The 22800-nt window shown below is 39.7% G+C and overlaps 1 protein-coding gene across 5 annotated transcripts in view; it reads left to right on the forward strand.

The window, feature by feature from the left end:
- The first annotated feature begins 348 nt into the window (after positions 1 to 348).
- Positions 349 to 22800, forward strand: part of Chd9 (chromodomain helicase DNA binding protein 9) — a 151701-nt gene continuing 129249 nt past the window's right edge. For 3 of the 5 annotated variants that reach the window (XM_059264532.1, XM_059264535.1, XM_059264536.1), the window contains exons 1-2: positions 349 to 472; positions 20083 to 21702. In XM_059264532.1, the coding sequence (XP_059120515.1) occupies positions 20245 to 21702 (1458 nt within the window). In that variant the 5' untranslated portion in view covers positions 349 to 472; positions 20083 to 20244. The remainder of the gene's footprint in view (positions 473 to 20082; positions 21703 to 22800) is intronic. The other 2 variants (XM_059264534.1, XM_059264533.1) reach the window with 2 other exon arrangements.

Raw genomic sequence — 22800 nt, forward strand, 5'->3', positions numbered from 1 at the left:
CTGAAGTTGTCTAGGTAGGGCAACTGAAGTTGTCTAGGTAGGGCAACTGTAGTTGTCTAGGTAGGGCACCTGAAGTTGTCTAGGTAAGGCTACTGTAGTTGTCTAGGGAGCTGGTACTAGCAGCTGTAAAGCTAAAACTGTACAGGAAAGTAAAAGGTTATATGTTACACACCTTCTGAATGTTTTATAGATATCCTTTACTGATATATACATTTGAGAGAACCTGAACAGCTGATGTACTTGGAGATAGAATGGGGTGGAAGCAGTTGGCAGCTTCTTGATGGATTGAATGTTAGGAAAGGTGTCAACAATTCTTTCATTGATGATTTCTGGCTTAAGGAACAAGATGGATGGTGTGTGATTTGCTGAAATGAAGATGATGAGTGGAAGAAAGGGTCTGGCCAGAAATCAAGTTTTGAACATCATCCCCAGACCAGTGCTTCAGAAGGTTGAGTCTGCCTTTATGTGGATGGTAGGTGTCTCGGGACAGGTTTAATGTATGTGAGACTGTAGTAAGGTATGTTCATAATGTATTTTTCTCTGTTGCTTGTTTTTAAATTTTGTTTTGTTTGTTTGAAGAGTCTTACCTGACTGGTCTGAAACTCCTGGTGTAGACCGGACTGCCCAGACTCACCTTGAACTCACTGCAGTCTTGCTGTTTTAGGTTCTTGAATGTGGAAGCTACAGGCTTGCACTACCACACCTGGCTTTTTCAGAGAGTATATGTTCATAAAAAGAAGCAGCAAGTTTCAGATTTATATTTAGAACTGATAACTAGGGGCTGGGGACATGGCTTAGCAGTTGAGAGCACTTAGTACTCTATCAGAGTTTGGATCCCAGAACTTATATCAGGCAGCTCACAAATGCCTGCAACTCCAGTGCCAAAGGAGCCTATGCCCACTTCTGAGCTCCATGGGCACCTGTGTTTACACATATGCAGAGACATACACACACAGTTAAATAAAACTTAAAAGCTTTAAAAAAAATCATAACTAAGGGGACCTCTTAACAGTGATATACTTTAATTTTTGTAAATTCTTTTTTTTCCCTTTTGGTTTTTCTTTTCTTTTAAACAAATTTTTGTTTTATGTATATGGGTGTTTTGCCTGAGTGTATGTCTGTGTGAGGGTGTCAGGTCCCCTGGAACTGGAGTTACAGACAGTTGTGAGCTGTCATGTGGGTGCTGGGAATTGAATCCGGGTCCTCTGGAAGAGTAGTTAGTGATCTTAACCGCTGGACCATCTTTCCAGCCCTCTTTGGTTTTTTTCAGGCAGGGTTTCTGTGTGTAGCCCTGACTGTCCTGGAACTCACTCTGAAGACTAGCCTGGCTTAGAATCCAGAGATCCACCTGCTTCTGCCTCTCAAATGCTGGGATTAAAGGTGTGTACTACCACTGCCTATCTGAAAATTCTTACAAATTTCAAATTATGTAATTATACTGACAGCTGGAGAGATGGCCGAGTGGTTAATAGCACTAACTGCTTTTTTAGAGGACCCAGGTTCAATTCTCAGCCCCCACATTGCAGCTCACAACTCTGTAACTCCAGTTTCAGGGGATCCCACTCTCTCACACAGACATACATATAGGTCAAACACCAATACACATAAAATTAAAAAAAAAAAGAAATAGAAAAGATTATACTGGATATGAAGTTTTGAGAACTTAGTGGGTAAAGGCACTCACCACCAATCTGACAGCTTAAGGTCAGTCCCCAGGATACATATGGTGAAAGAGAGAGCCATTTGCAAGTTGTCTTTATGTACCCTCCAACATAAATAAATACAGTTACAAAGTAGGGTGGTGAGCAGTAGAGGGATACTCTGACTTTGACCTCTAGCCTCCATACATATGCACACACACACATATGAACATACACACACGTACATAAATGATAAATAAAGCTATAGGAATGTTTAAAATAGTCCTTAAAAATTTGTTATTTGTGTGTATGTGTGTGCCATGGTGTGCATTTGGAGATCAGAGCACAACTTTGTGGAGTTAATGCCCTTGTTACACCTTTACATGGATTCTTGCCAACCCAAAGGGACTTAAGACTGGATTTGACATTCCTGTTTATTTTTACAGGATTATACCAATTAAGGTACAGAAATATTAAACAAATATACCAATTAAGGTACAGAAATATTAAATCTCTTGAGGTCCAGATATTAGGGAAGACTTTGAGAGATTCCACAACTTAATGAATTCACTACTTATCTAAGTATGTAACAATATACTAACTGATTTTACTTTGGTGAAAGTATCTTCAAATCCTCAGTATACAGACATTAGGAAGTCTTTTTGTAGACCAAGTGTTTGCTCTTTTTTGTTGAGTGACATCTAATTCTGTTATTTATAAATATTCCCTTATTCTTTACTGTAGTATTTTGTTGTTGTTGTTGTTTTGCTTTTTGAGACTGGGTTTCCCTCCCTATCCCAGATTGACCTAGAACTCACTTTATAAACTAACCTGACCTCAAACTCATGGCCTTCTTCCTATCTCAGTCACCCACGTACTACAATTACAGGCATGAGCCACTCTGCCTAGCTTAGTTAGGTTTTTAAAAACTATTTTTGTTAAATTATGACAGATGTGCAGAAAAGCATATAAATCACATGTATACAAGTCTGTGATTTATTACAAAGTAAACACATCTCTGAAACTACCACCCAGGTTAAAAAAAAAAATAGAACATTGTCATTAGCAGTCCGGAAACTCCCCTCATAGGCCTTTCTAATTACCACTCCCTTTCTGTCTTTCCAGACGGGCCTATTATCCCGACTTCTGTAACTATAGAATAGTTTTGCCAAGTTTTGAACTTTATTAAGTGGAATGAGACTATATATTATTCCTTTGCTTAGTATTTCTGTGAGTCAAGTATGTCCATTTAAGGAACAGTACTCTATTCTCATTGTGTTTATTCTGATAGACACAGTTTTGGTTTTTGACTATAATTTGTAGTACAGATATGAGCATTCATGATGTCTTGGTCAGTGTACACAAATGGATGTATATTTCTAAGAGTAGAAAATTTGGTTATAGATAGGTACATGTTCAACTGGCAATAATGCCTTCTTGTTTTCTAAATTTGTTCCAATTCACACATATTTTAAGAATGCATAAAAGTACTAGTTATCAACGCAGTTATGCGGTTTTATTAACCTACTAATGTATTTGGTAAGTCTTCATTATCTTCAGAGATAAATATTGATGATAAATAGCTATTTTTACCTAAGTGAAAGGAAATATAAACTAACAAACATAAAGATTATTTTAGTTTAAAAATGAGGCAAGGTAGATGTTAGCCTGGGCTATGGGAGAGTTTGTCTCAAAAAAACCTTGAAAACAGTTAAGTAAGCAATAGCTCAGAATAGCTATTTCTGCTCTCCAACCCCAAAACAAAGGGAAAGAAAAATAATGGAAAGAGGAAAGGGAGAAAAGGAGAGAATCAGTCTCTCCTAGGATAGGAGGATAAAATATATTAAAAAGATAATATTGGCCAGACTTGGTGGTGTATATCTTTAGTCCCAGTATGTGGAAGGTGGAGAAAGGCAGATCTCAGTGAGCTGGAGGCTAACCTGATCTCCTTAGTGAGTTTCAAACCAACCAGAACCACATAGACCATCTCTCTCTCTTTCTCTCTCTCTCTCTCTCTCTCTCTCTCTCTCTCTCTCTCTCTCTCTTCTTTCTTTTCTTTTTAACTATGTATGTATGTATGTATATATGTATGTGCATTGGTGTCAGGGTGTCAGATTCCCTCGGACGGGAGTTACAGACAGGTGTGAACTGCCTTGTGGGTGCTCGGAATCGAACCCAAGTCCTCTGGAAGAGCAGCTGGTGCTCTTAACCACTGAGCCATCGTTCCAGCTCATGTCTCTCGTTTTAAAGATATGTGCCACCATGTCTAGCTTTGCTTTGCTTTATTTATTTATTTATTTATTTATTTATTTATTTATTTATTTATTTATTTTTCTGACTTTTTTGTGACAGGGTTTCTCTGTGTAACCCTGGCTGTCCTGAAACTTTCTCTGTAGTAGACCAGGCTGTCCTGGAACTCAAGAGATCCACCTGCTTCTGCTTCCAGAGTGCTTGGATTAATGGTGTGTGTCCAAAATTTTACTTAAGCAAAATCTGTAAAATAAAAACATATGGAAGGTGAACTCGGGTAGGGCTAAAGGGAGGAAGGGGAAGCCTAATGCTATTTCCTCCTTTCAGTGGCTACAGATTGCTAGCTTCCTTGGAAAACATCAAGAGTTTACCTAATGCCTTACTGGGATTATTTTACAGTCTTTCTCTATGAAGTCCTTCCCCATTTTACAGATAAGAAACAGCTTCACAATGATTTTCCTACAATTACATAGCTAATAAATGATGAAGCTAAGATTCTAACCATGCTAGCCAGTTCTCAGAACACATACAGTTAGTATGCAGTAGCAATGTATCACATGTCTGTAATCCCAGCACTTGGGAGATGAAGGCAGGATGATTGTCCCTAGTTGGAACCTGGGCCGTGTAGTGAGTTTCTACACAGACTGTCATAAAAAGCCAAAACAAAACAAAACTTAAAAGACTGCTGCGGCACAGGGTCTTGTGTAGAACTGTCAGTTGAAAGTGTTCTTTCAATAAGGGATATTTGTGAATTTAAATAGGATCGCTGGGCTATTTCTGTTAAATGTGGTAAAATATCCATAATTGTGTTTGCCATCTGTATTAGGCTTTTCTAGAGTAACAGCATTTAAAGAATGACCACATATATAAAGGGGATTTATTAGAATGACTTACAGGCTGAGGTCCAGCTAATCCAACAGTGCCTGGCTAGGAACGGAAAGTCCAAAAATCCAGTAGTTGCTCAGTCCATGGGACTGGATGTTTCAGTTAAATTTCTGTATATGCTGGAATCCTGAAGAAGTAGGCTCTAATGCCAGTGAAGGAATGGACTTGCTAGCAAGGTGAGGGCAAGCAGGCAAAGAGCAAAACCTTCCTTCTTCCATGTCCTTTCTATAGGCTGCTATCAGAATGTGTGGCCCAGATTAAAGTGTATCTTCCTGCTTCAGGATCTGGATTAGAAATGGATCTACGTACTTCAAATTAAGCAAAATTCTCTCACAGTTATGTCCTTCATTTTTGGATTTTAGTTAATTCCGGATGTAGTTAAGTTGACAACCATGAATAGCCATCACCCCACTTTAATAAATTATTTAGATTTTTATTTTTTAAAATACATTTTGTGTGTGTGTGTGTGTGTGTGTGTGTGTGTGTGTGTGTGTGTGTGTTTTGCCTGTGTGCACCATGTGTGGAGGTCAGAGAGGGCAGCTGATCTGGAACAACTCTAAGTCAAAGATGGTTGTGAGCCACCATGTGGGTGCTCTGTAACTAAACCGGGGACCTCTGCAAGAGCAACAGGAGCTCTTAGCTGCTGAGCAGCCTCTCAGTCCCAGATCATCTTCTTCTTCTTTTGAACATCTCTCTTCAGTGTGCCGTGGCAGGTGTGTGTACAGCCAGAGACCACTTGCAGCACTTGGGTCTGTCTTCTCCCTCTGGATCCTAGGGAGGACACTCAGGCCCTCAAACATCGCAGTGTGTACCTTTACCATTGTGTTAGCTTGCCTGCTCCCGTATCAGTCAGTTTTTTTTTTTTTTTTTTTTTTTTTTTTTTTAAGAAGGGGTCTTAGGGCCAGAGAGATGGCTCAGTAGTTAAGAGCACTGGCTGCTCTTGCAGAGGATGGGGTTCATTTCCCAGCACTCACAAAGCAACTCACAACTGTCTCTAACTCAAGTTCCAGGGGATCTGACACCTTCATACCAATACACATAGAATAAAGTTAAATAAATAAGCCGGGCAGTGGTGGCACACGCCTTTAATCCCAGCACTCGGGAGGCAGAGACAGGCGGATCTCTGTGAGTTCGAGGCCAGCCTGGGCTACAGAGTGAGTTCCAGGATAGGCTCCAAAACTACACAGATAATCCCTGTCTCGAAAAACCTAAATAAATAAATAAATAAATAGCTTAACTTGGCCATGATGATCTGGGTCAGTGGTCTTTCTCCTCCCATCTTTGGGATTAACAACAGTTAAGAGCTATCACGTGGGTGCTGGGAACTGAACCTGTGTCCTCTGTAAGAGCAACCAGTGCTCTAACCACTGAGTCATTTCTCCAGCCTATAATTAAAAAAAAGCCAGGTGGTGGTAGCGCACGCCTTTAATCCCAGCACTTGGGAGGCAGAGCCAGGCGGATCTCTATGAATTCAAGGCCAGCCTGGTCTACAGACAGAGATCTAGGACAGGCACCAAAACTACATGGAGAAACCCTGGCTCGAAAAACCAAAAAAAAAAAAAAAAAAAAAGACGAGGGAGTCTCATGTAATTGTAGGTGGCCTCATGTGAATTTTTGATCTTTCTCCCTCCACTTCCCAACTGCTAGGATTACCACAGCTGGTTTTGTAGTGTACGGTAACAATTTTTAAATGTACATATCAGTGGGGCCCTATAAAGCCAGGAGAGTGATGTTTTGTTGTTCAAAGAAATGCTTTTCCATCTCAGCTTTTATTTTGAGACAGGGTTTCTCTGTGTAGCCTTTGTAGCCTGTCCTGGATCTCGCTCTATAGCCCAGGCTGGCCTCGAACTCACAGAGATCCACCTGCCTCTGCCTCCCAAGTGCTGGGATTAAAGGCATGGGCTACTACCGCCTGATTGCATCTCAGCTTTTGAAATAATTGCTAAAGACAAAGAAATTTTGTTTTTTGCTTTGGTATTATTGAATTTCTGAAAGTATGTACTTACTATAGGCCAACAATTTATAGTAGATATTGGGAATTAAAAGGCCTGCTTATCCTGTTTAGTAGAAAAAACAGACTAGCACACCGAAAATGATAATTCAGTATGTAAGATGCAGAATATATAAAGTCAGTACATAACAACTCTGTGTGTGTGTGTGTGTGTGTGTGTAAAACCTTGCAAAAGTAGTACCTCAATTCAGTCTCAAAGATAGTTGAAACACCAGACTGTGAGTGGTGATCAGACATACATGCCAGCAGAACACCCAAACACCTAAGAATAAATTAAACAAATTAGTTGGACAATAAGTACAGTGCAGTCATGATACTATTTCAGGATCTCACCAGAAAATTTTGATTTATGCATCTAGTTCTACAGGCCACTGAGAGTCTATAATTACTGAGTTACTGTGCTTTAGGACTTTGCATGTGTTCTTTCTAAATTCTGTCACTTGTGACTTAGATGGTGAAGTGAAGAAAAAGACTGAGAAATTTTAAGAACCAGAAGATTCAGGGCTTGGTAGTAAGGATTTAAAGCTGTCCCTCTTTTAACTATGCAGTGACTGACTTGTATTTACCAGACGTTTTTTCTGATTTCTCAGTGAAATCTGTTGTTGTTTTGAGACAGGGTCTCACAATGTAGCTCTGGCTATCCAGGAACTCACTATATAGACCAGGCTGGCCTGGAACTTAAGAGATCCTGCCTGCCTCTGCCTTCTGAGTGCTGGGATTAAAAGTGTGGGTCATCACCACTCCGCAAATCTAATCCTCCTCCTCTTGTTCTCTTGATGAGCCATCTCTTAGGACTATGTTTGAATTAAAGAGTTGAAATTATAATTAGTGGAGATTATCATCAATATGTCAAGGATACATAGAGTAGTTATGTAGTTCTAGAACATTATGAATTATGTTTTGAAGAGAAAAAAAATCCCACCCAAGGCCTAACACTTGTCCTTTATCATGGAGCTAAATTCATGACTCCATCTTTCTCTTTCCTTTAATTTTAATGTAGAGGACGTTTTTTTCCTGCATATACATATATGCATAGGACATCGGATCCCCTGGAATTGGAGTTATAGATGGTTGTGAACCACTGTGCAGGTGCTGGAAACAGAACTCGAGTTAAGACCATGTATTGTGCTTCCAGAGGACCCAAGTTCAGTTCCCAGCACTCACACCATGCAGTTTACTACTGCTTCAGGGGCTCCAGTGTCTGGTTCTGGCTCCTTGTGCACTCGAATGCACATGTGGATGCACAGACATGTATACATACACACTTAAAATAGTTTTAAAAAGTTCACGTCTTTCATCTGATGTGGGGAGATTTCAGCTATCTTCACTGTCCCCTTTCCTCTGCTCCAGGATCTCTCACTGTGGCTTGTCATCGTCACAAGTCTCAGTCTGTCCACTTTTCCTCATTCATTTTGCTTTGTATTTCTCAGACTGGATGGTTTCAGTGGCCATGTTCTCTGTTTTTCTCTGTTTGATTAAACCTCCCTGCAATGAATTTCAAATTTGTTGTTGTTCTTTTCAGTTCCAGAATTCTTGATTGGTCTTTTTAATAAGTTCTCCTTAAGTATTAGTATTTTTATTTGGTTTATGTTATTTTCCTAGTTGCTTTCATCCTTGAGTCATGACTTCCATTAGCTCTCTGAGCATATTTAACAAAGTTTATTAATTCTTTTTCTACTAAATTCAGTAACTTTCTTAAGGACAGAGTCTACATGCCCTTTGCTACTTGTTTTTTTTTTTTAATATAAAAATGTGTGTGTATGTGTGTGTGTGTGTAAAACAGACATATTCAGCATTTGATACTGCAAATCTGTAAATAAGATTATTTTAAGTTTTGCTCCAGAATTTTCTCTTTCTTCTAGGTGGTCATTGAAGTCTCATCTTTAGCTTGCATTCAGACTCCATTTTTTATTGTTTCTCTTTTGGTGCTGGAACTGAGTCCAGGCTTTCTTCCTTCACCTTAGATACATTCTCACTGCTCTGCCAGTATTTTAATACAGATTTCTTTAATGATAGGGATTTGCTTCTTGTTACTTTTCTCTTCATTCTCTTAGTTGTTGTAAAACTTTGGCTGTTTCCCAGGTTCCTGCTGAAGCTGGTTTCCTTGATTCTCCTTTGAGAAGCACTGGCTGTTTGAAGCTGCCTACTGGGCTATTTTGCTGACATCACTCTCCTGCCTTTGCAGCTGAACAAGGGAGTGATCAAGAGAGGAGATCATGAGCTGTGGGCAGAGAGCTGTTCAGGTGGGAGTGGAGGGCTATAACAGAGTCCGAATGAGGAGTGCTGTTTTTATTATGGGTGTGATACAGAGTCACTGGAGGGTTGTGAGTGAGGTGACCTGAGACAACTGGGAGAAGGTCACTTACTGGTTTGAAATATGGCCTAGTATCGGGGCTAGTTTCATATCTATTATACAGGAGGAGAAGCCAAATATTTGTTAGGTATATATGGGTTTGAGGTTGAGGCAGAGAGGGAATAGATTTAAATTAGGAAGTTACCAACATATGTGACATTTAACACTGTGAGACTACTTAAAATTACCTTGAAAGTTGGTATAGACAGAAATGAAAGATGATTAGACTGTCCCCAAATACCATCAACACTTAAAGGTTAGATTGCCCCAAGTACCCTTAACATTTAGAGGTTAGAGTGCTTTCAAATACCCCAACATTTAGCAGTGGATTTTCAACCTCCCTAACACTATGACCCTTTAATACAGTTCCTCATGTTGTTGTGACCCCCAGCCACAAAATTATTTCATTGCTACTTCATAACTATAATTTTGCTACTGTTATGAATTGTAATGTCAATATCTGATATGCAGGATATCTAATAGGTGACTCCAAAGGGATCTCAACCCACAGGTTGAAAACTGCTAATTTAGAGGTTAGAGTACCCCCCACTACCACCAGCATTTATAGGTTACAGTCATTTACAGAGTCTGAAATTAAATATTCAGAAAAAAGGAGAGAAATGAGGTGAATTTCTTTGTCTATCATTAAGCATTTCGAAAAAGCCTCAGTGGTAGCTGTAACAAACACTGCTGATAGATATTTAAATAGTGAAAAATGAGCTGGGCAGTGGTGGTGCACGCTTTTAATCCCAGCACTCAGAAGGCAGAGGCAGGTGGATCTCTGTGAGTTCCAGGACAGCCAGGGCTACACTGTCTCGAAAAACAAAAAAAAACAAAAGTAACATTATACCTTTGGTTGGGTCACTTTAGAGAGATGGTAGGAATAAAACTGATCTCAAGAGATAAGGTGGGCATGGTGGCTCATATGTATAATCCTGATACCCAGGAGGCTGAGGCAAGATTGCCTTGTGTTCAAGGCCAGCCTGAGTAGTTTAGATTCTGTCTCAAAAGAAATAAAAAGGATTAAGGATGTGGCTTGATTAACATATATAATAAGTCCCTTAGTTCATTCCCCGTTAACATACACACAATACATTTTTTTTTCCTTATTGAGACAGAATGGCCAGCAGGAAGGGGTGGGCTAGCCTAGAATTTATTGCGCACCCCAAAGCAATCTTGCCTCAGTCTTCTGAGTGCTGGGATTACAGATATGAGTTTTCATGCTTAGGGGAAGACATTTCAAATACATTATCTTCCCAAAATGTCTCTGATGGTTTTGGGGGCGGGCGGGGGGGGGGGGGGGCGTTAATTGGCTACTTCAGTTTGTAGGCAAGACCATTTTTGCTGGAATGTATATATCTAGTCTTGCAGGTAATATTCCCTAGGAAAGGAAAGAAGACCAAATAAGAAAATAAATAGAAATACCTGACCAGTTCTTACATATTTTAATCCTTAATAATATGCAGAATTTAATAGTCTTCCCTGCCATTTAAAAGGTCTAAATAGCCGGGCGGTGGTGGCGCACGCCTTTAATCCCAGCACTCAGGAGGCAGAGGCAGGCGGATCTTTGTAAATTCGAGGCCAGCGTGGTCTACAGAGCGAAATCCAGGAAAGGCCCAAAGCTGCACAGAGAAACCCTGTCTCGAAAAACCAAAAAAAAAAGGTCTAAATAATGAGACAATATTAACTCCATTATTTGTAGATTTGTACATTTTCATTTAATATTTATTGTGCAAAACTCCCTGAGCTTCCTGTTTTAAAAATTGCATTGTAAGTGGCTAGAGAAATATTTCAGTGATTAAGAGCACTGCCTGCTCTTGCAGAGAACCTGGGTTCAGTTCCCAGCAACCACATGGTGACTACCAACCATCTGTAACTCCAGTTCCAGGGGGATCCAGTGTCCTTTTTTCAACTTCTGCAGGCACTGCATGTATCTGGCACACAAACATACATGCAGGTAACACACATACACATAAAATCATAAAATGATTAAAAACAAATAAATTACATTTTAACATACTCTAAAAATTCCATTTCTACTAATATTTCCTGTTGCATCCTAGCATAAACTTTTTCTCAGTCATTTATTCTCAGTAGTTATAGTAAACATGACATCTTCCTTTGATATGGAAAACATTTTAATATGTATTATATACTTAGTCATCATATCAAGTACTTAGGATAGGTAGTGGGCTTTTTGTTAATTTTTAAAAATTTTTACTAATAAGGAACCTTATTAATGACAGTTGCATTATCTCCTAGAATTTTTCTTTTATGACAGAGTCAGGATCCTTGTTACTCATTTTTTTTGTGTAACCAAATGCTGTGGGTTTTTTTTGTTTGTTTGTTTCTGTTTTTGTTTGTTTTTTTGAGATAAGGTCTAACTATGTAGCCCTGACTGGCCTAGAACTTACAGAGTTCCACCTGCTTCTAACTCCAGAGTGCTGGGACAGATGTCTTTTTTTTCTTTTTTTTTTTAGACAAGGTTTTTCTGGGTGGTCCTGGCTGTCCTGAAACCAGCTTTGTAGACCAGTCTGTCCTCACAGAGATCCACCTGCCTCTGTCTCCCCATTATTGGGGTTTAAGGTGTGTGTCACTGCCACTACCACCCGGCATCCTTTTTTTTAATTAAAATTTTAATTATTTGTATATGTGTGTGTCAGAATGTCGATTTGTACACATGAGGTGCATTGCCCACTGAAGCCAGAAGAGACTCTTGGGTCCCTTGGGGTCAAAGTAAAGACAGTTGTGAGCCATCTGATGTAGGTGCTGGGAACCAAACTCAGGTCCTCTGGAAGAGTAGTACATGGCTCTTAACAGCTAAGTCATCTCTCTAGTGACCAAATGTTGGTTCTTTCTCCCAGGGGAGCAGAAGCAATAAGCACACCTGAAGTCATTTAAAGATACAGAACTCTGTTTAGGACTGGCTTCGGGAGTCAAACTCTCAGGTTAGTGTATGTGTTCTTCACTCCATTCCCGAGTGAACAAAGAAAGATACATTATCTTCCTTCTCAGAATGGAAGGAAGGGTCAGGTAGATTAATGAAAAAGTGGAATACTTAGGACTTTTCCAGCAAGATACCATGTCTCCAAGAATTAATTTTCTGCCTTACTACTTTGTGCGTGTGTGTGTGTGTGTGTGTGTGTGTGTGTGTGTGTGTGTGTGTGTGTTGTGTAAATTATGCCCTTGATCTTAGTGAAGGGACTGAGAAACAAGGAATTGTAAATAGTCATGGTATTGATGGGCAGGAAATTTACATTGCTAGAGGAAGGTAATGAAATGGGAAGACAGTAAGGAAACAGGTAAGACGATAAGTTGGTTTGGCCCAGCCTGGCTCTGCTCTCTGTCTAGCATCTTTTTATTTTACCACAGAAACTTACCATCTTGTCATAAACAAGGCATTCTTAGTGCACGTAGTAATCATGCAGGGTGTACTTGGGTCAGGTCCCAGGAAAGGAAATTAAGGAAGACTACTAGGGGAATGGAGAAAAGAAAAATTGGCTAGCAACACAGGGAAATTTTGTTTTCTATTTTTTTCTCCTGTTTTCTGAGACAGAATTTCAGTCTGTAACCCAGTCAGCAGTCCTCTTCCCTCAGGCTCCCCAAGAGCAGGAATTATAGGTGTGAGCTACCTGGATAGCTAAGTTTTGAAGTTTAAAACTTTGATTGAGTGAAATGATCACAATAGCTCACTCTTACCACTACCCCCAGCTTACTTTGAAAAGAATTTTTGTCATTTTAAAACTTTCTTTAAAACGATCTTTGTGTGTGTGTGTGTGTGTGTGTGTGTGTGTGTGTGTGTGTGTGTGTGTTTTGTTTGTTTGTTTTTTGTTTTTGCTAGAGTCTTCTTGTACTTGTAGCTTTCCTGGAACTTGCTCTGTAGGCTGGCCTTGAACTCACAAATATGTGCCTGCCTCTTACTCTAGTGCTAAGATTAAAGGTATGTACCACCACACCCAGCTCCACAGTGGAATTTTTTCTAGCCTAAAGAAAAATGAAGTTATATTGTTTTAGAAAAACAAGGAAGCAGAGGTTAGAAATAAGGGGTTGATGCTTGGGGTGATGTGCTTAAGTAAAGTTTATACATGTATGACCTTATGAAACCTTGTATCATTTAGGGTACTATTTAATTTTTTTTTTTTCTCTTTTTGAGACAGGATTTCTCTGTGTAGTTTTGGATCCTGTCCTGGATCTCCCCTCTGTAGACCAGGCTGGCCTTGAACTCACAGAGATCCACCTGCCTCTGCCTCCCAAGTGCTGGGATTAAAGGCGCTAGTCACCACCACCTGGCTATTTAAAATAATTTCATTGATGTACTTCACATACTATATGATTTAATCTATTTAAGTGTATAATTCACTGGCTTTTTCATCCCTCTTTTAAAAATTTTATTGCTTATGTGCATGTGTCTGTCTGTACATGTGTATATAAATTGTGTGTGTGTGTGTGTGTGTGTGTGTGTGTGTGTGTGTGTGTGGTGGTACATGTGCCATACTAAACAGCAAGCAGTTTTATCTGCTGAGACATCTCACTGGTCTCATTCTTTCCCCTCTTTTTTATTTTTTCATTTTAGAGATCTATTTTTGTTACTGTGTATGTATCTATGAGTGTATGTCACATGTGTCTTTGTGCCCATGGAGCCCAACAGAGGGTGTCAGGTCATTCTCTGGAGCTGGAGTTACAGGCTGTTGTGAGTCTTCCAATGTGGGTTCTGGAACCCAAATGCAGGCCCTCTGGAGGAGGGTTGAGCACTCTCAGGCGCCAAGCATTTCTCCAGACCTTCTTCCTCTGATCTGATGGCAGAGTCTTTCTCTTTAGGCTGGCTTCCAACTATGATTCTCTAGAGTTACAGGCATGCATCACCACACCCAGCATGGTTTCTAGTAATCACAGAGTTGTTTTTTTGTTTTGTTTTGTTTTTTGGTTTTTTTTTCTTATTAAGAAAATTTTTTCATTCATTTTACACACCAAAGATCCCCCTCTTCCCTCCTCCTGCCCGCCAAGCCTGCCCCCCGACTCAGCCCCCGACTCCCCTCCACAAGAAGGCAAGGACTCCCTTGGGGAGGCACATCCAGTAGAGGCAAGTCTAAGCCCTTCCCCCTGCCTCAAGGCTGCAGGAGGTGTCCCATCATTGGTAATGGCCTCCAAAAAGCCCCCTCATGCACCAGAGATGGATTCTGATTCTACCTCCAGGGGACCTCCCAAGCATATCAAGCTACACAATTGTCTGGCCATGCAGACAGCCTAGTCCAGTCCCATGCAGTCTCCACAACCATTGAGCTTTCATGAGTTCCCACTAGTTTGGTTTGGTATCTCCGCAGGTCTCCCCATCATGATCCTGATGCACTCGCTCATAGCATCCCTCCCTCCTCTCTCTCTCCTAGTGGACTCCTGCCTCTGCCTGGTGTTTGGCTGTGGATCTCTGCATCTGCCTCCATCAGTCATTGGAGAAAAGTTCTGTGATGACAGTAAGGGTATTCACCAATCTGACCACTGGGGCAAACCAGTTCAGTTCAGGTACCCTCTCCACTATTTCTAGTAGTCTAAGCTGGAGTCATCCTTGGGGATTCCTGGTAACTTCCCTAGCACCAGGTTTCTTTATCCCCATGATATCTCCCTCCATCATGGTATCTCTGTCATTGCTCTCCCCCTCCATCCCTGTTCCAGCTCGACCATCCTATTCCCTTATGTTCTCATCCTCCATCCTCTACCCTCCATTGTCCACCCCTCATCCCTATTTCACTCATGGAGATCTCATCTATTTCCCCTTCCCAGGGCGATCCATGCGTCCCTCTTTGGATCTTCCTTGTTAGCTAGCTTCTCTGTAATTGTGGGTTGTTGTCTGGTTATCCTCTGCTTTACTTCTAGTATCTACTTATGAGACAGGATTTCTCTGTGTAGCTTTGGAGCCTGTCCTGGAGCTTGCTCTGCAGACTAGGCTGGCCTCGAACTCACAGAAATCCACATGCCTCCACCTGCCGAGTGCTGGGATTAAAGGCATGCGCCACCACTGCCTGGCATGCACAGAGTTGCTTAAATATCAGTGAAAGTAGCTTAAAACATTTTCATCGCCTCAAAAAGAAGCCCCGCCGGGCGTTGGTGGCGCACGCCTTTAATCCCAGCACTCGGGAGGCAGAGCCAGGTAGATCTCTGTGAGTTCGAGGCCAGCCTGGGCTACCAAGTGAGTCCTAGGAAAGGCGCAAAGCTACACAGAGAAACCCTGTCTCAAAAAACCAAAAAAACAAAACAAAACAAAAAACAACAACAAAAAAAAAACAAGAAGCCCCATAACCTATGACCAATACTCATTGGTCACCAGTCATGTCACACATCCACCCTGCCTTCAACTTTCTAACCACTAATGTACTATTGGTTGCCAGCCTGGGATAAATATTGAGACTCTGTCTCAGACAAAATGGGGTTGGGGAGTAAGCCTCTGTAATTGTACTCCTTCACTTAGTATAAGGTTTTCAAAATTAAGTTACGAGTTGAGTCACTGTTTCATTTTTGTAAGATTTTTAGTTTTGCAATACTGGGAGTTGAACCCAGGTCCTCATACATGCTATAAAAGAATTCTACCACAGCCTATTTTTATTTTGAGACACGGTCACAGCAAGTCACACATGCTGCTTTGAACTCTGGCTGACCTTGAACTTGTGACTTTCCAGCTTCAGTCTATAAGTAGCTATGATTTTAAGGTTCAGCTCACTTTTTATTATTATTGGGTAACTCCATTACACTAATATGCCATGCTTTGTTTGTCTACTTATCAGTTGTTAGTTGGTGATTTCCTCCTTTTGGTATTGTGAATAGACACTGCACTGGGCATTGGACATGCAAGTTTGTGTTTAATTCCTGCTTTCAATTCCATTGGGTATTTTTCTAGAAGTGGAACTACTAAACTATATGGGAATTGTATTTTTAAAGTTTTGAGGACCTGCTGAATTTTTTTACAGAAGCTACATTCCCATCACTAATGTGTAAATTCAATTACTTCCTCTCCCTCTCTTTTTTTCTCAACCACTCTTGAATTCAGTTGTTTTCTTGGTGTTTTTACTTTTTCACCCTAATGGGTAAGAAGTCTTTCTGTTATGGTTTTGGTTTATAGTTCTGTGGCAATTATGAGGTTGAACATTTTTTTTCACATCTTTACTAGAGGTTTATATACCTTTGGAGAAGTATCCAGATTTCTTTCCAGGAACTTGTTAAAATGTTTTATGTGTTTTAGATATAAGTTCTTATATGTTCTAGATATAAGATGGCTTTTTTTGTTGTTTTTTGAGACAGAGTTTCTCTGTGTAGCCCTGGCTATCTGGGAACTCACTCTGTAGATCAGGCTGGCCTTGAACTCAACGATCTGCCTGCCTCTGCTTCCTGAGTGCTGAGGCGCCGCCGCCGCCGCCGCCACCACTACTACTGCCGGGCTAGATAAAAGTTCTTTATTATATATATGATTACCAAAGATTTCATTTTTTTCCCCCGTGGGTGGTTTGTCTGCTTGCTTACTTCCTGTGTTTTGTTTGTTTGACAAGGTTTCATGTAGCTTAGGTTGGCCTCCAGTTAGCTATGTGGCTAAGATGGCTTTGAATTCCTGATCCACCTGCCTCCTTCTCCCAAGTGCTAGGATTGCAGGGCAGGTGTCACCACCCCCAACACTTGCTGTTCTTCTCTCTCTCCCCACTCCTCCCTCTCCTCCCTAGCCCTCTCTTCCTTCTCCTCTGCTGTCTTCCCTTCACTGTCCTCTCCATTTCCTTTTAGTTTTTGAGACAGGGTTTTATGTACCCAGGCTAGGCTCGAACTCATCCGCCTGCCCTCACCTGAAGTGCTGTTACTACAGGCATGTGCCCACAAGCCTGGGTATTCCTTGAGTATGCCACTGGTTGTTTCTTTTTCTTCTAGAACACAGCTGAGAACCAGGGTCCTGAGAGGTTGGGCTTTACTCATTGGTGAGAATGTGGACTTTAGAAGATAGTCTGGCAGCTCTTTAAGGTATCCTTTGAAGCACAAACATTTTGACTTATTTTGAGGCGATCTCTCACCAGGTCACTCACAATCCTCCTATCTCAGTAAGTGAGTAGATGGGCTGTGTATTTCGGGACCATACTGCTTGTTGTGGGGTTTTGTTGTAGTTTTTCTGAGACAGAATCTCACCATGTAACTCTGGCTGTCCTGGAACTCACTATACAGACCAGGCAGGTCTTGAACTCACCAAGATCCTCCTGCTTCTGCCTCCTGAATACTGGGATTACAGGTGTGTCCCATAACACTAGGCTTTTAATTTTAATGATGTAGCCTATGAACTTTTCATATCAAAACTTTTCATTTTGCTGAAGTAAAAACTAGGTTTTCATCTAACTAGTACTATAGGAGTATTTTGTGGCAAGTATTAGAGTATATTATAATGTATAATACAATGAAATCCTAAAACTACACAATTACACGTTCTTTCTAATTGTTTTATTATGTCTGCTTTTCCTAAAATCAAGTTAAGGGTGAGTAAATTGTTGTTAGCTATTATTTCCATTTTCCCCCTTATAATTTGTGCTGAGTGAATAATTTTCTATTCTGCAATTAAAGGGACAACTTTAGTAACTAGGTTTTTGTCACCTAAACCTTTTACTTTTCTGAACTTCATTTCATCCCATTTTTACAGGATAGTTTTCGCCAGTTAATTAAGATTATCGTGAAGTATTTTATATTCCAAGCTTGTTTTTGTTTTGCTTTGAGGCAGGGTCTTATACAGTAGCCCAGGCTGTCCTTGGAAACTCATCCTGTGGTCTAGACTGTCTGAACTGGATCTTCCTGCCTTAGCCATCCAAGTGCTGGGAGTGTAGGCATACACTACTAGATATGGCTGCATGTGGTTTATTTTTTAAAGCATATGATACTGTTGTGATTGGTAATACATCAATATCTAGGTATAATTTATCGAAATTGGTAGTTGTTACTTCTCAGAATTAAAAAAAATAACATTTCTACAGTTGAATAGTTAGTGGAGATTTTACTTAGAAAATTTATTTTTAATACTTATCCCTCAAAATAGAAGTTCTGAAAAAGTTTGTTAGCACTTTGGTAATTTTTAAATAAACTAATATATATGGGAATAAGTACCTTCATTTGTGATTTTGTGTGTGTATGTAAAATAGGAACATTAGATCCGTATTACTTTTAAAAATTTTGGAAATGATTCAAGCCTGGAACAATAATGGTTACCTATTTAGTATTAGAAAGTAACCAGTCAGTAGATCACTTTTACATCATCTCACTGGTATATACATGTGTGTATGTGTTCATGAATGCTTGGCCGTCTGTATCCTAAGGTTCTGCATTAAAGGAACCGCCACATGCTTATTAAAAACATTTCGAAGAAATAAATTACACCTACTAGTTCATTCTTACTTTTATTCCCTAAACAATATAGTGTAATACCAATTTATATAGCATTTGTATTGTAGCTGGTATTTTAAGTTATCTAGACATGATATATAATATCATGAGATATAAACAGAAATATGTGTTAAGGTTATATGAAAAATAGATCATTGATATAAGTGACTGGAGCATCCATGATTTTGATTCTGTGGGAGTTTTAGAATCAGTCTCCCTCATATACCTGGAGACAACTGCATATGTATAAGTTTGGTTAGCATTATATACATACGTATAAACTTTTACTTATTTATTTATTTGGTTTTTTGGGACAGGGTATCTCTGTGTAACCCTGGCTATCCTGGAACTTGATTTGTAGACCAGGCCGGCCTCGAATTCACAGAGGTCCTACTGCCTCTGCCTCCCAAGTGCTGGGATTAAAGGCATAAGCCTGACTGACTCAAACCTTTATCGATCTATCTATCTATCTATCTATCTATCTATCTATCTATCTATCTACCCATTTATCCATTTATTTATTTATGCACGGTTGTCATAGGAGCAGTTCATTATTCACCCATTTATTTATTTATTTATTTATGGCTTGTCACAGGACCAGTTTATCATTTACTTAGCCCAGGCTCCTGTTTGTTTTCTTTCTCTTTCTCTCTTTTTTTTTTTTTTTTTTTTTCTTTTTCGAGACAGGGTTTCTCTGTGTAGCTTTGTGCCTTTCCTGGAACTCACTCTGTAGCCCAGGCTGGCCTCGAACTCAGAGAGATCCACCTGGCTCTGCCTTCCGAGTGCTGGGATTAAAGGCGTGCGCCACCACCACCTGGCTCCTGTTTGTTTTCTATTTAGCTTTTGAATTTCAACATTTGCACAATTTGATAAATAAAATAGGAAACATGTATATGCCTAATGATTTAGCAGTTTCTCTAGAGATAGAATAATGAATACAAGTAATTATAGGAAGATACAAATACCTAAGTCCTTTGGCTGTTAGGCTGGTCTTCCATGGTAAATAAGCAAAAGCACCATGAGACCTATATGAGCATATGTTCCAGCATACTTTGCAGCTTATTTGTGTTAGTGATATCAGGTAATGAAACCAAATTTATTTCATTCTGGGTCACCTCATAGTATCTTGAAAATTGAGCTTCCGGTATTTCTGCACACACCCTACGGGACCTAGAGCTGTGATCATAATCTGATTACTAACTGAGGACATCTGACACTAGTTCTCTTAAACATATAACGTTTTGAAGGGTAGTACCTCATTATTCTAATCGTTGGTGGAAGTGCTGGGAGTTGTAGATATTTCATGCTGTAGTGTGACACATTGTTCCTAGGGGTTACTTTACATTCCTTTGTCATAATATATGTACTTCAGAGTAAAGTAATGTGCATTTTTACTTTTAAATAGTTATGTCCCCCACAGGAGCCCGTTTTCCTCTGTATAGATTATTAATGACCTATTTGCAATGAATTAGCACACACAAAATACTGTGTTTTATTTATATGTTTAATGAATACCTACTACTAAATTTAAATTATTTTTGTTCTTATTTTTCTAGGATTCTGACACTTCATGACATGTCATTATGTAGAGCAATAATAAACACTGGCCTGTTTCGGATTAGTTGATGACCCTCCGAAATGATACAGTACTGTCTACCACAGAGAAGCTAAACATAGCTGTTTGGAGTGAACACCCAAATTGTCACTGAAGTTTCAAAATGACAGACCCAATGATGGATTTTTTTGATGATACTAATCTTTTTGGTGAGACCCTAGAAGGTTTGTCAGATGATGCATTTGTCCAGCCAGGACCTGTTTCATTAGTGGATGAATTGAACTTGGGTGCAGAGTTTGAGCCTTTGCACATAGATTCACTAAACCATGTACAAGGTACTCCTACGCATCAGAAGATGACGGATTTTGAACAGTTAAATCAGTTTGACTCAATGAAATTTCATCAAGTTAATCAGTCTTTTGGCAGCCCAGCTGAACATGTATTGTCTCCACACTCTCAATATAATTGCTCTCCAATCCATCCCCCAAACCAAGCCAATGGCTTGTTTCAAGATGTAGCAGATGGTAGTCCAATGTGGGGTCATCAGACAGCTACTGGCCTTTCTAATCAGAATGGATCTCCTTTTCATCAACAAGGACATTCACACACTCTTCATCAAAATAAAAATTTTGTGGTGCACCATGATTTTGCCTTATTTCAGGCCAGTGAACATCAAACACAGTGTACTTCACTTCGCTCACAACAAAACAGAAGTAATCTTAACCCAGGGCAAAATTCTCTTGGCCAGTCTAAAAATTTTATAGACGTTAATGTTTCTGGTCCCCACAGAGTTAATGCTAACCACCCACCACACATAACTAATGCGTCCTCTTCACCACAGTCTCTCTCAGTGCAGTTTTCTCAAGCAGCAAATCCTCCAGTCCACTTCCTCAAGTGTAGCAGTCATCAGGAAGGAAACTTTAACAGACCTTCTCCAAGTATGACTTCCTGTTCTGTCAGTAACTCACAGCAGTTTCCTGCACATTACTCCTTCTCCAGTGGTCATGTGTCACCAAGCAGTCTGCTTCAGTCATCTACGGTTCTTCCACCCAGTCATACAAATCAAGCTTTATCTGATTTTGCTGGAAGTAACTCCTTTTCACCTCATAGGGGAATTAAGCAAGAATCTGCTCAGCATATTCACCTAAACCCCACTCCATCATTGAATTCAAATAATTTTCAAATTTTGCATTCGTCACATCCTCAGGGTAATTATAGCAATTCAAAATTATCTCCTGTGCACATGAACTTCCCAGATCCTGTTGACTCAGGACCTCAAATGGGTCATTTCAATGATCATGTGGAAACTAATGGTTTTTCATCTTTAGAAGAGAATTTACTTCATCAAGTGGAATCTCATACAGAACCATTTTCAGGACTTGACCCAGAGGACCTCCTTCAAGAGGGTCTCCTCCCCCAATTTGATGAACCAACATTTGGACAAGATAATTCAAATCATGTTTTAGATCATGACCTTGATCGGCAGTTTACTTCACATCTTGTAGCACGGCCTTCCGACATGGCTCAAACTCAGTTGCAATATCAGGCTCGGAGCTGGCCTTCCTCATTGTCTAATCATCAGCATTTACACAACAGAAGTCATCCATGTTTACAGCGACAGGTATGTAGCTCTCTGTTTTTATTTTGGCAATTTGAAGGTGAGTAGGCTTCTACTCAGTTAATTTTAAATGAGACCTATTCAAGATTTCTTAAAATTGGAATTCTATTGAGTGCATATTTTGACAGGTTTATCTTGCTATTAAAATCATATTAGAAGCAATTCTTTGTATTTTGGAGCTGTAAGTTTTGATATGTGTTGTTGCTTTTGTGCTTACTTTTAACAGAAGGTTATAACCATGATCGTTAAATAGGAAACAACAGTCTGGAGATGTTTTATTATGAATATGATAGACATAGTACTGATATTCGTATACAAACTCATACAGATTAACTGGCAAACCTAATATCTGTCTCATCACTGAGTAAAGCACTGAGGAAGAAACTTAGAAAACAAGCACTGTGGATTTCATCTCTGTCATCTTAGCTGAAACTGGCTAAGGCAGGGTTGCAAGTTTAGGCCAGTTTGGGTACTTTAGAAAAGCTGTGGAGAAACAAAACACACATCAAAAACCCAGGAAATCAAAATAGTAAAGCCAAGGTAATGTGGAACTTTAGTTAAAATTCACTGTGTTGAAAAAACTGATAAAATGTAGAACATTTGTTTCATTTATTAGAAACTATTTTTGAATATTCATGCTTTCAAAAATGCCTTTTATATTTATATATTCATTCTGTGTATAAATGTATGTGGAAGCATGCATGCTGAGGTGCATGTAGAAGTTGGTACTCTGTACCTCCAGGCTTATCAGCAAGCACCCTTACCTACTGTGCCATCTCACCAGTCCTAATGTTCATGCTTAATGCTGGCCTATTTGTGGGGAAATTAATAATGTTCATGGCTTTATTAACTGATAGAATCTTTTGAAAAACATTTGACACAGCAAAATAATATATCAAAAAATATTTTTAAAATTTATTATTTTATTTTATGTGTGTAAATTGTTTTGCCTGCATACATGTCTTTGTATCATGTACATGTGTGGTGCCCACAGAGGCCAGAAGAAGTTGTTGGATCCTCTTGGGCTGCAGTTACAGATGGTTGTGAGCTGTCTTGTGGGTGCTGGGAATTGAGCAGAGTCATCTGGAAGAGCAGCCAGTG

This window comes from Peromyscus eremicus, chromosome 5 (assembly GCF_949786415.1).
Source record: "Peromyscus eremicus chromosome 5, PerEre_H2_v1, whole genome shotgun sequence".
In the NCBI taxonomy this organism is placed as follows: Eukaryota; Metazoa; Chordata; class Mammalia; order Rodentia; family Cricetidae; genus Peromyscus; species Peromyscus eremicus.